Raw genomic sequence first — 12605 nt, 5'->3', positions numbered from 1 at the left:
AAGGTCTAAAAAGTCAGGTGAGGTTTACTCCATCAGCTGGCCCTCTTGGTATATTAAACGAGGGCTGCCATAATGGCGACAAGGTCATGGGCCTGATAGAGCTGTGGTTTGTTGGTGTGGGAAGCCACCATGACGGAGAAAGAAGACCAATTCTGGGCAAAAACATTTATTGAGGCCTACTCTGTGGTAGGCTAAATGGCGAGTAGGATATATTAATGAGTCAGTCCCCGTCCTCAAGGATTTTACAGTGTGGTGGGGTAGAGAAAAGCCTTTAATTAACTCTTAAAAACAAGACGAGTATAATAAGAATCATATTAGAACAACTAAAAGGCTGGAGTTCCTAGAACGTTTCTTAAAAGTAGTTGGCATATAAGCCAAGTTTTTAAAGATCAGGATTTCTAGTAACTTGTTGTTTATTCCAACTGAAGATGGCAGTATGAGATAGTGGAGGATGTGTTATATTTAACACAAGCAGTAATGAGGCTTTTTATTGAGTACCTGTTGCATGCTAGGGTGTGAGGATATAGAAATACATCAGAAATTGCTTGTTGTTGAGAGCTCTCAGTGTAGTGGGGTAGACAGGTGTAAAGAGTCATTAGAGTGATAATGACTTCATAAGGTAGAGAAGAAATGTCAAAAGAAGCGTGTGTAACTCTGATTTGGGGAGGTCAGGAGATACTTTGCAAAGAGGAAAATTCTTGAGTATGTCTTCAGAAACTAGAAGAAGTTTGCCAAGAGGACTATGGTAGGAGTTAGGAGGCTGTGGGCACCTGCACAATTCCCAGTGTTCTTTTATAAAACAATGTAAGTGTGGCCAGCAGCAAGCAGGCAAGGATATTATTCATCATCCCTCCCACTTGGATTTTGACTCTTGGAAGGAATAACTTGAAAGTCTTCTTTTTCAATATCATGCCCTAATAGCAGATGGTTAAATTACAGGTTTTGGAGTGAGACCTGGATTCCAACCTGGCTCTCTTAATCAGATGTATGACCTTATGTAAAATACTTATTTGGGTTTTGGTTTCTTTATTTATGCAACTTACTTGTGTCTTAGTTCCTTCCATTCATACAATTGAAAAATAAAATGTCTAGCACAGAATCTAGCATATTTTAATAAAGTACTGTTATTTCTATCATCTCATTTAGTTTTCACCTGGACTTTGGGTAGAGTTTCCCCCATTTTTCAGAAGCAGAAGGTCAGAGCAGTTAGGCCACCTGCTTAAAGTTTACAGCAATCTGTAGTCTCCTACCCCTACGCAGCCCGTCCGCCTTACTGCGATATCCGTGCCGGTTTTTCTCAGGCGGCCCTGTGGGTAGGACCCTGTCCGGTAGCGCAAAATCCGGCGCCAGGATTTGGGTACTGCCGCGCTGGCGCCGGGCGGGCGGGGCCAGGAGGGGTGGGGCGGGGCGGGCGAGAGGAGGGAAGTTGTCGAAGTTAGGGGAGACGCCCGCCCGCCTGCCCGGGCCTCGCCTCTGACCGCTCCCTCCGCCTCCTCCCCGCCCGGAGCCCCAGCCAGCCTGTCCTTCCTTCCCCTCCCGTGCATGATGGAAACACCATGGCTGCGGCGGCCCAGCTCTCCCTGACACAGGTAACGCCGCCTGCCCGTCCGGCTCCGTCGGCCGGTGTCCCAGCCCGGCCCCCTCCCCCACCGTCCTGTGGTTCACCGACCCGGGCAGTTTCTCTCGCCGCGGGCGGGATGGCGTTCGGTGAGAGCTAGAGCGTTTGTGTGTGTGAGTGTGAGACTGTGTGACTGAGGGAGGGCGCCATCCCGAGCCCGCAGCTCCGTCGCAGCAGCCGTGACCCCGCCCCACTCCCCCCCACTCTCGCGCGCCGTGTCCCGCGGCCCCTTGGTCACACTGCTGAGCGGACCGTGGCCCCTGCCCTGTTCAGCCGTCGTCTGGCCCCGCTCACTCCTCGCAGCTTTCACCCAGCGAGGAAGTTTCCTCCTTCCAGGCCAGAAGTACTCCAGGTGAGCTCCTGTTGAGCTCGCGAGGATCAGCCTCAACCCCAGGTCAGCCCTCGCCCCCCACGAGGCTGGCTGTCTGGGCTATGCAGCGTCCTTTTCGTAGTTAAAAGTCACCTTCCCGACCCAGACGCCCAAGGCCTCCTCTAAGATAGCCTTTCTTCTCAAAACGGGCCTTTTCCCTCTGGAGTCCAGCGAAAGCCCTCCCTTCCCCAGCAGTTTCCGATAATTAGCCTCTCTTCCATATAAGTCTTATACTCTCCCAAGTACTTACCCTGCTGCCTCATCCTGAATTCAGCCTCTTCCCCCCATCAGGTTTCCTTCTGGGTTAGACCTCCCAGTTCCGTCTGTCTTTGCTTCCACTCTTGGCGGGGGGCGTTTCTCTTAATTGCTGCCCACACGGATAACAGGGAAACATACTTCAACAGGTGTGATGGTTCCTTCAGTCTTGGCGCTGGAAAGACTGTAGCGATCACTCATTATGGGGGAACCTGTTCTCAGGGTCTTTCCTCTTGCCTTTCTGTTACCTGCAGAGTCCAGTTCTTGGGCTTCCCAGAAAACCTTGTGCTTCAGCATCGTTCATTCTGGGAGCCTCCTCCTTTCCTCTCTGTAAAGAAAGCCAGTTGTAATCTTCTCATGATGTTCGGGATGATGAGGACTTGCACCTGTCAGTCCCTTCCTTCTCCTTTGATCAAAACTCACCCCGGCCATAAACTTCTCAGGTTGTTCTTTCCAAAGCTGGTGACCACATACTTCCCCATAGGGCCCACCACAGCCTTCCTTCCTGCCTTGTATCTCCCTGCCACCTTGTAGTCTCCTTGGCCTAGATTTGTCAGTGCTTATACATTTGGGCCATTGAGTTTTTTGTGTTGTAGCAAAAGGCTTTGGGATATTTCACCTAGCGTTCTGGAATACAGAAACTGAGTGAGGAATGTTCTCCCCAGGAACCTGGAGTCACATAAACATGTGCCTCAGGTAAAATAACTAACTTTAGTTTTGCAGGAATTCTAAGTGAAGTCTGTCTTTCCCAGGTTTTCTTGATGTTGCTTATCCTATTTTGACAAGCAGACAACAGGGAAGAATCCTTGGAATGTGGTGTGTTAGTTTTAGTGGTGAATCTCTTTGGAAGCCTCCTCCAGAGATTTAAATTTGAGGAGTGGCAACATTGACTTTTGGGTGTTCGCTTTTTACGAATCTAGTTAGTGACTTGCATTATACAAGATCCTGTTGGCAGCTCTTGCTCTCTGGCTGTGTTGGCCAGTTCAGGCAGTTTTCCCCTCTTGAAGTTTTTGTTCTCTTGAAGTCTTCTGTAGATTTGTTTTTTAGTTGTTTGCATACTTTATATTCTCTCCCGAGGTAATGCTTTTAGTTTCTTTTTACTGTCATTCATCTCTGGAGATTTTCTTTAGGCTCTGTCAGTTTTACAGACAGTTAAATAATTTAAATATGTTCTTGTGGTTATGTATTTAAATACTAATATGTACACAAAGTAAATAGTGCATCGGGAGTATTATCCTTAAGTGTCTCACACATGAGAGAACATATGTGAGAACATACATTGGTGGTTCATTTATATTGATAATTCAGATTAAGTCAATTTAGAATATTTTGATTTTAAGACATTAAGAGGCAGTAAGATCTATGTTAAGGGACAGGAAAAAGAACCTTTCTAAGTGTTAATATACCCTAATGTGCCTCGTTATTTTAAAACTTTTCTAATTTGTGTTTTTTAAATTTTTTAACTGCTTGAAGCAAATAAACTAAGGTAACAATGCAGCCTGGGGGACGCCTGGGTGGCTCAGTTGGTTAAGCAGCTGCCTTCGGCTCAGGTCATGATCCCAGCGTCCTGGGATCGAGTCCCACATTGGGCTCCTTGCTCCACGGGGAGCCTGCTTCTCCCTCTGACTCTGCCTTCCACTCTGTCTGCCTGTGCTCGCTTTCGCTCGCGCTCTATCTCTGACAAATAAATAAATAAAATCTTTAAAAAAAACAAAAAACAAAAAAAAACAATGCAGCCTGGTTTCACATTCATTATTGATCTGTTTGTGTCACGCCCCACCATCTACCCCCAAATATACACACTTAGGCATACTCAAGTGGAAATCCTCCAGGGCAGGGACATCTTTTAATTCGTCTCTCTTCCTCAGTGCCCATCTGGAAGAAGGTGATTACTGTCTTATGAATGACTGAAAATTTTAAAGGGCTGTGTGACAGTTAAAAGATTAAACAGTTGCTGAAAGTGGTTTCTGCCTCTGGTCACGAGATAATAATGGTTTTTGAGTAGGTTTTTCCATTCAACAAATATTGATTAAGTACATATTATGTGCTAGGCACTCTGCTGGGATTGTCTTGTTTATAGTTTTTTGCCTTTATCAGTTAAGCAGAACTGACAGTTTGGGGGAAAAATGTGAAAAATATTTTAATTTACTCTTTCCTTCCTCTTTCCTTGCCTACCAACCAACCCATCAGCTCCCAGCCACCAAAATAAATTATTTAAATTATCATACTGTAGCTTCTAGAGAGGATAGAATACTATAGTAATGAAATTTAGTTCCAAGAGCTAACTCTATGGAATGAGTTAGATCTCCAGGGCCTCAGTTTTCTTAATTTTAATACTCATTCAACAAATATTTGTTGAGCATTTACTGTGTGCCAGGAATTATGTGCTAGGTACTGAGGCTATACTAAGTAACAAAATAAATAACAGTTCTTGCATACAAAACATGGAATTTACATTGTAGTAGGGGAGTTTGAATTTAGTTGATCTAAGGCCCTTTCCAGCTGACCTTCTTTTTTTATAGATCATACGCTACGATTTGTAGCTTTAGTGGGACTTTCCCAGAGGTACTTTGTGCTGGGTAGCCTTAGTGTTTGTCTTCTTTCTTTCTTTCTTTCTATCTTTCACTTTTGAAAATGTTAAGTAGGCTTCCTGCCAAGCGTGGAGCCCAGTATGGGGCTTGAACTCAGCCACTCTGAGATGGAGACCCAAGCTGAGATCAACAATTGGATGCTTAACCGACTGAGCCACCCAGCTACCCTAGCCATAGTGTTTTCTAATTTCATTTGTCTTCAGTAGACATTCTCTTTTCTTCTAATCGATGAGAAGTAAAACTTGAATCAGAAAGACACTGTGATTTTTGCATGTAGTGACAGATTACAAGAAAGCTATTAATACTTTCATTTAGCTTTTCCAGTTCCCCATTTCCTCTTCAAGCCTGTATTCTTTTTTTCTTTTTTTTTAAAGATTTTATGTATTTATTTGACAGACAGAGATCACAAGTAGGCAGAGGGGCAGGCAGAGAGAGAAGGGGGAGGAAGCAGTCTCTCTGCCGAGCAGAGAGCCCAATGCAGGGCTCAATCCGAGGATCCTGGGGTCATGACCCAAGTGGAAGGCAGAGGCTTAACCCACTGAGCCACCCAGGTGCCCCACAAGCCTGTATTCTTAATAATACTACTGCTATCAGCCTTTCTTACTATATGTATATATGCATATACTATATGTATATGTATATATGTAGTTTACTGTACATACAAGGGTATTCCAGTATGCAACGAATTTTACTTCATTTTATTTAATACTCCATTTTACGAACCAGGGAATTTACATGAGCTAGTAAGTAATTTAAGATTTGAACCAAGGTATGTAGGATTTCAAAAGCTGTCTGTTTCTCTGTGTACTAGATGCTTGGCATGTCCAGTGTTCCCTTGTATTTTTGATGGTCTTTTTCAGTAAATGCCCTATTGTCCTAATTAGATAGTAAACTTGAGGATGGAAGCCATGTTTTTTGCCTCTGAGTCTCCAGTGTCTTTTATGATAGGTTGATGATAACAACTGTGGGTATACAAGTGGTGTTTTTGGTGATGGTAAAAGTTTTATTTTATTGAAATATGACATGATATGAATATTTTAAATGATCATATGGCAGTTCAGCTTTATGCTGAGGTTTTCTTGTTTAATTTAGCAGGGACTCTTTTTTAATAATAAAAAAGCCCTTAGAATGGGATTTAATTGAAAAAAATCTTAGTATGTGGTCTAAACCAGTAAGTGCTGTAAGAATACTTTTCCTTTTAATGCTTTTTTTTTTAAATTGAAAGAGTGATATAACTGTATTACAGAAACTTTGGCAATTGGAGTAAAAAACTTATAATTTACAGTTTGTGGTGTTTATTTTCAGTTTTATTAAAGAAAAAATACATGATGTGTTAATGAATGTGTATTCTTAGTGATCTGGTTTAGTAATTATGACAGTAAATATCAGGACACAATATAAAAATTACATGTTCTCAGAAGCAGAAAGAGCGTATTTATTTAACATGACGTAATATTTGAGTTCTTACTATGGGAAGGGCACAATAATGATATTTTTCTCTTGTGCCTGCAGTTACAGTACGTATACTCAGGAAATCCATACCTCTTTGAGTGATATCCAACTGTTCTCAAAAATGGCTTGGAATGTTCAGCATTTGGGAGGAGTTGTCATAGTTAAAATTAATTAGGAACAGTTGGGATTGTTTAGTAGAGTCTCCCAGGAGTAATGTTAAGAGTGTATTCTTTTGTTTTGACTCTATTTGTAGACAGTGATAATGGACTAAAATGTAGTAGAAAAAGATTGAGCATCTTTCTTTGGTAAAGAATCATAGTTCTAATCTCCTCTCTCACTAATAGTCTGATTTAAGGACTCAATCTAAGGTGTTTTACTTGCTCTTCAAGGAATTAAACACACTTACACACTTCTTTGTTTCATGAATTTTGCACTTAATAATATTGGAACCCTGGAAACGAGAAGGAGGAAAATGGGTTGGGAGAGAGAATGAAAGAGAAAGAGAAATATCTGGTTACTTGGAGAATTGGTAGAAATAAATGGAAAGTTAATCCAGGCAGAGTTCATTAGGTAAACCCATACATTGGAATTTCATGTTGAAGTGTTTAAACTCTCATCAACAAGATAAAATATTATGCCTCCATTAAAAATTGTGTTTATTAGGAGCTTGTAATAAGAGGAAGAATACTGTAATTTGAATGCTGTATTACATCAAAGTGGAGACATTTTATTTAGAAGAATGATCTAACCCAGTTAAGCATGCACAGAAAAAAAGACTGAAAGAAAAAAAAAGCACTAAGGTTTTATAATAGCATGGTTATAGTTTTTATTTACCTTCTTTTCGATGGTGGACTTGTATTTCTTTTGCAATCTGCTGATTTAGCATTTCTGTATGAGAACTTTTTTGGGAATATTTATTGTTAAGTTAAAATGAATGACTATATATAATGTGAAAATTTATTCTAAGATTGCATTTACACTTGCATTTCATCTTTTTTTTTTTTTTTTTAAGATTTTTATTTATTTATTTGACAGAGATCACAAGTAGGCAGAGAGGCAGGCAGAGAGAGAGGAAGGGAAGCAGGCTCCCCGCCTAGCAGAGAGCCCGATGTGGGGCTCGATCTCAGGAGCCTGAGATCACCACCTGAGCCGAAGGCAGAGGCTTTAACTCAATGAGCCACCCAGGCGCCCCCACTTGCATTTCATCTTAAACATTCCCATCTTTGTATTTAGAGAAATTGGTCAGAAGAATGATAATAATAACTATTGTTATAATTGGTTTGGAGAATTGTCAAAGACTGATTTTATAAATTTGTGTGCTGCTTTATGATTTACAAAGCGTTTTATTCTCTCATTTGATTTTCACAATAACTAACAAGCTAGGCTATTGCTATCATTTCAAATTGGAGAATACTGAGGCTCAGAATTTGCAACTTAAGTTTTACAGTCAGTAAATAAAAACATAAACCCATGTTTAAAAAAATTCAAGGAGTACCAGGGAAAGCCTCCTCCTTGCTCTGGGTTCTGAGTCTCCTTCCTAGAGATAGTCATTCTTGCCACTTTGTTTTGTTGTGTGCATTTGCAGCAATAATCTGTGATGTATATGTAAATATGCATGATTTTTCTTTTGAGGAGCCTGCATATTGTTTCATGGCTCACTATATTTATTTATTTATTTATAGCTTAATTTAGGAGATTGTTCTCTCCCAGCACATACAGATCTCCTTAACTTTGGGATCTTTCCTTCCTTATATGAGTATAATACGATACTCGATTATACACGATGAGTATAATAACGATGGCCATTTATGTTGCTTCCAATTGTTACGACTTATCAGTGCTGCAGTGAATATTTTTTTTTTAAAGATTATATTTATTATGTCTTTGTTGGTTATGTGTTAAAATTATCTTCTACTTTGACTCGTCTTTCCACTTTGATTATGGTGTTTATGTTATATGTAAGTTTTAAACAATTCATGTACTCAAACATATCAGTCTCCCTCCCTTTGTACCTTGTGCCTTTTGTACTTAATACATTCTTAGCGCACAGTATGCTCAAATTTCTGTCTTCCTCTCCCTCTGCTCCTCCCACTTAATAAATAAAAATCCTAGGGGGAAAAAAAGATTGTATTTATTTATTTGACAGAAATCACAAGGGGTGTGTGTGTGTGTTAGGCTCCCTCCTCAGCAGAGATCCTGATGCAGAGTTTGATCCTATAACCCTGGGATCATGACCTGAGCCGAAGGCAGAGGCTTTAACCCACTGAGCCACTCAGGCACACCTGCAGTGAATATTCTTTTACATACCTTTGTGCAGAGGTGTGAGTATATACTTTAGTTTTTGGTAGCTGTAATTGTTGGGCCCAAACTGCTAATTTGGAAAGATTGTACCAGCAACAGTTTGAGTATGCTTTTCCTTCTCTGTAGCTTCATTAATACAGTATATTAGCAAACTTTTGTACATTGTCAGTTTGATAAAGAAAAAAAGCCATGTTAAAAGTTGGCCTTATGCACTGTATTTCCTATCATTAAGTGAATTTTTTAATATTTTGTGCAAAAGTAAGATAGAAGTGAGATATAAGAAACTTAACTTTGTGATACAAATAATGCTTTCATGAATTGAAAGTGCAATTAAAAAAGGTTGGCCCTCTTTGCCCTACACCGGGAATCTCTGCTCAGCGGGGAGCCTGCTTCCCCCTCCTCCTGCCTGCCTCTCTGCCTACTTGTGATCTCTGTCAAATAAATAAATAAAATCTTGGGAAAAAAAGGTTGGCGCTCTTTTAAAAACTTGTTTTTTATATAGTACCATTTATACAAAGAAGAGTAAGCCATACTTCCCCCCTTTAGATTGGGGATTTTGTAATGGGAATTTATTTATTTATTTATTTATTTTTTAAAGATTTTATTTATTTATTTGACGGAGAGAGATCACAAGTAGGTAGAGAGGCAGGCAGAGAGAGAGAGGAGGAGGAAACAGGCTCCCTGCTGAGCAGAGAGCCCGATGCGGGACTCGATCCCAGGACCCTGAGATCATGACCTGAGCCGAAGGCAGCGGCTTAACCCACTGAGCCACCCAGGCGCCCTGTAATGGGAATTTAATGGTACCAGGAGTCTCATCTGAAATAATCATGCTACTTTTATCTTGTTATGTGTCTCAATAAAAATAAAAATTTGGCTAAGAACAATGGGACAAGACCATACTTTTTTGGGGGAGAGCTTCTATATTATATTTTTTGAATTTTTTAGATCATGGTTTTCAACTTTGGCACAATTGAATTTTGGGCCAGGTAGCTCTTTGTTGTAGGGGGCCTGTCCTGTACATGTGAGATATTTTGTAGGTTCCTTATTCGGGAAATGCTAGTAACTCTCTTCCCATTTGGGACAGTCAGAAATATCTCCAGATATTGTCAGATGTTTCCTGGGGGACAGAATTGCCCCTCGTTGAGCATCACTTGTTTATATATACTTTTTAAACTCAGTGATCCAGTAAGGTATATAGGAGATAAAGAAGTATGTGCTTTCCTGGGATAGGGAGAGAATAGTTCATCTTCATATTTTTATCACTAAACCTGCCATGTGGCATGAATGGCTACTTGTGCATAGATTTTGAACTTAAGAAAGTTAAATGGTAAGAAACTGGAAATTGTGAATTTAATTTTATATGTAACTTCTCTGCCTTTCTTAGTGTGGTCTTTAGTTATGGAACAATTCTATGTAGTGGGCCAAGTGTTAATAAAAAGATATGGAAAGGAAAACATTCTTATACCATTATTAAGAAAGAAGAGGACTGATGTTTTGTAAACTCCTAATAAGCAGTAGATACTTTTAGGTGATTTACATGTATTATTTCACTTAATCTTCAAAGTGTTTATAAAGTAGCAATTAATCTTCTATATTACTTATTTAGGGTTGTGTCGTAAGCAGTAGATTTTTCAGATTTGAACCCAGGTACATCTGTTCTTAAACACATTTGCTATACTGTTTCCTGTAAATAGTCTTTGACAGTAAGTAAGACACTATGAAAATGAACATTCATGTGATATTATATTCCTCCATTGTTATATAAAAGGAACAAATTACTGAGAGTGAGGTATGTGTATGTGTGTGTGCTTATGTGTGTGAGAGAGGGAGGGAGAGAGAAGAGATCAATATTGGGATAATAATAACAATAATTAATACTTATTGAGCTCTTGTGTGTCAGGCACTGTTTCTAATAATTTTTACAACCTGATGAACTTTTGAGTAATCCTTCTAACCTGATAACTGGATCATCCTTATTATCTTTGTTTCTCAAAAAAAGGAAGAAATTTAAGCTCAGAGGTGAAGTAATTTTGTTCAAGGTCAGGCTGCTCCTAAGTAGTAGAGCCAGAATTGTGAGCCAGGTAGTATAAACAATGCATATAAACTGAATGAATGTGTTTTTGAGGGCAGAATAATAGCTCTGACTGATCTGATTATGGTAATAATACTTGGTTAACTGAACGAATGTTCTGGGCTGCAGCATCTTTTTATGTGAAAATCACCTTATCATTGCAAGGACCAAATCTCTAGAAAGTGTTTATTATACCAGATAGTGGAGAGTTTTTGTAGACTTGATAGAAGGTAGTGTTACATTTTGCAACCTAGCAATTTATTACTCGTGAAAACCTAAGCCTGTCTTGGTTTGTGTACATCATACCAGTATTTATTTTCAAGCTAATACTCTCTTGGATATCATAGTTTGGACTTGGAGTTCCTTCAGTATTTTAATGCTAACAATAATACCATGTATCAGAAAAAAATTCCCTAAAAAACAAACTGTTTTATTAAATAAAACCGAAAACCACTAGGTGTAAGGATTTCTGACACTCCACATATGAACATTGTAGAGAGCTAGGGTGAAATAATGGGAGATCTTGGGCTTTGCAATGAGAATGTCTTAGATTAAATCCTTTGTTTGTGTAATAAGTTTCTTCTGTTTCTCTTTTTTTTTTAAGCCTATAAAATTGGGGATACACTTTACTTGCAAGATTTGTTATGAAGATTATGTGAGATAACGGGTACAAATGTCCAAGATCAGTTTAAATGGTAGCAGCTAATAACAACAACAACAACTGCCTGCAGTAGCCAAATATTTATAGTTGGTGAATTTTACTTATTTATAGGGCCATTAATTTTTGTGAACTGTTATACTTAGAATTGTCACAGATCATGGATACCAAGGATTACTGGTAACTTTATTTTATCTTGTATTCTATAGGTATAACACAGATATATCATTAGGCATATATGAAAAAATGTGAAACTTCTGTGCATTAAAGATGCTTCTGTTACTGCTGGTTGATCTCTTTTATTTCAGAAACCATTTACTGAATGCCTCCTGTGTTGTCATCACTGTGTTAGGCCTTAGACATATAAGGAGAGAATGACCTGGACTCATGCATGTAATGAAATACCTTTTAGTCTTTTAGGGAGATAAACACTGACTTTCTGGGATGATGATGATGATGCCTTGAGAAGGGGTGATGGAAGTAAGGCACTAGGGTGCTGTGGAGTATTCTGTGATTATGATGGAACATTTTGTGGTAGTTTAGTTTTTGAGTTGATCGGTACCATAGATAACATTTTAAATTGTATTTGAAAGGATAGCATGAAGCAATAGAAACATTTGATTCAAGTCAGAATGTATTTTGGTGCATAGGGTCCACATTGGGGGATATGCCATTTTCTTATGATTCATTCTCTGCTTTTTTCCTCCTTTGTATTAAAGCAAGAATTTTTAACCTGGAGCATAGGACATTAGGGAGGGGTTTCTAGGATAGCTTTCAAAGAATCTTTGACCTACTCTAAAAAGTATGTAAAAATTTAAGAATATCAAGTTTTCTATCCCAGGGATACTCAGAGAAATTGTATTTTATTTTTTAAAATTTTGAAAAAGATTTTATTTATTTATTTGACAGAGGCAGAAAGCACAGGCAGGGGAAGCAGCAGGCAGAAGGAGAGGGAGCAGCAGACTCCCCACTGAGCATGACCTGAGCTGAAGGCAGCCACTTAACTGATTGAGCCACCCAGGCACCCCAGAAAGTTGTATGTGATTTTTTTTAGTTTATAAGATCTTGAATGGCAAAGTAGACAGAAGCAGTATTCAGGTAGGAACAATAATCGCAAAAATGCTGTTGTGAAGGAATTAAGTTGAATATATTTAATTTGGCTTCAGACTACATAATAGTTTATAAAGTTCATTTAGCATGGGAAATTGGCACTAAAAGTTGTAGCTTGAAAAAGATGGGATGATTTCAGTTTGCATATACTTTTCATTCTTCTTTACAGGCTGGGTTGC

General features: G+C 39.2%; 1 protein-coding gene across 4 annotated transcripts in view; it reads left to right on the top strand.

Annotated features, from left to right (window-relative positions):
* The first annotated feature begins 1410 nt into the window (after positions 1–1410).
* The window catches only part of EPS15 (epidermal growth factor receptor pathway substrate 15), a 144486-nt gene continuing 133291 nt past the window's right edge, over positions 1411–12605 (top strand). Inside the window, exon 1 of one of the 4 annotated variants that reach the window (XM_059138094.1) lies at positions 1411–1589. In XM_059138094.1, coding sequence (XP_058994077.1) covers positions 1557–1589 — 33 coding nt within the window. In that variant the 5' untranslated portion in view covers positions 1411–1556. The remainder of the gene's footprint in view (positions 1590–12605) is intronic. The other 3 variants (XM_059138093.1, XM_059138092.1, XM_059138091.1) reach the window with 3 other exon arrangements.

This window comes from Mustela lutreola, chromosome 10 (assembly GCF_030435805.1).
Source record: "Mustela lutreola isolate mMusLut2 chromosome 10, mMusLut2.pri, whole genome shotgun sequence".
NCBI classification, from domain to species: Eukaryota; Metazoa; Chordata; class Mammalia; order Carnivora; family Mustelidae; genus Mustela; species Mustela lutreola.
This window is presented reverse-complemented; position numbering and strand designations above follow the sequence as displayed.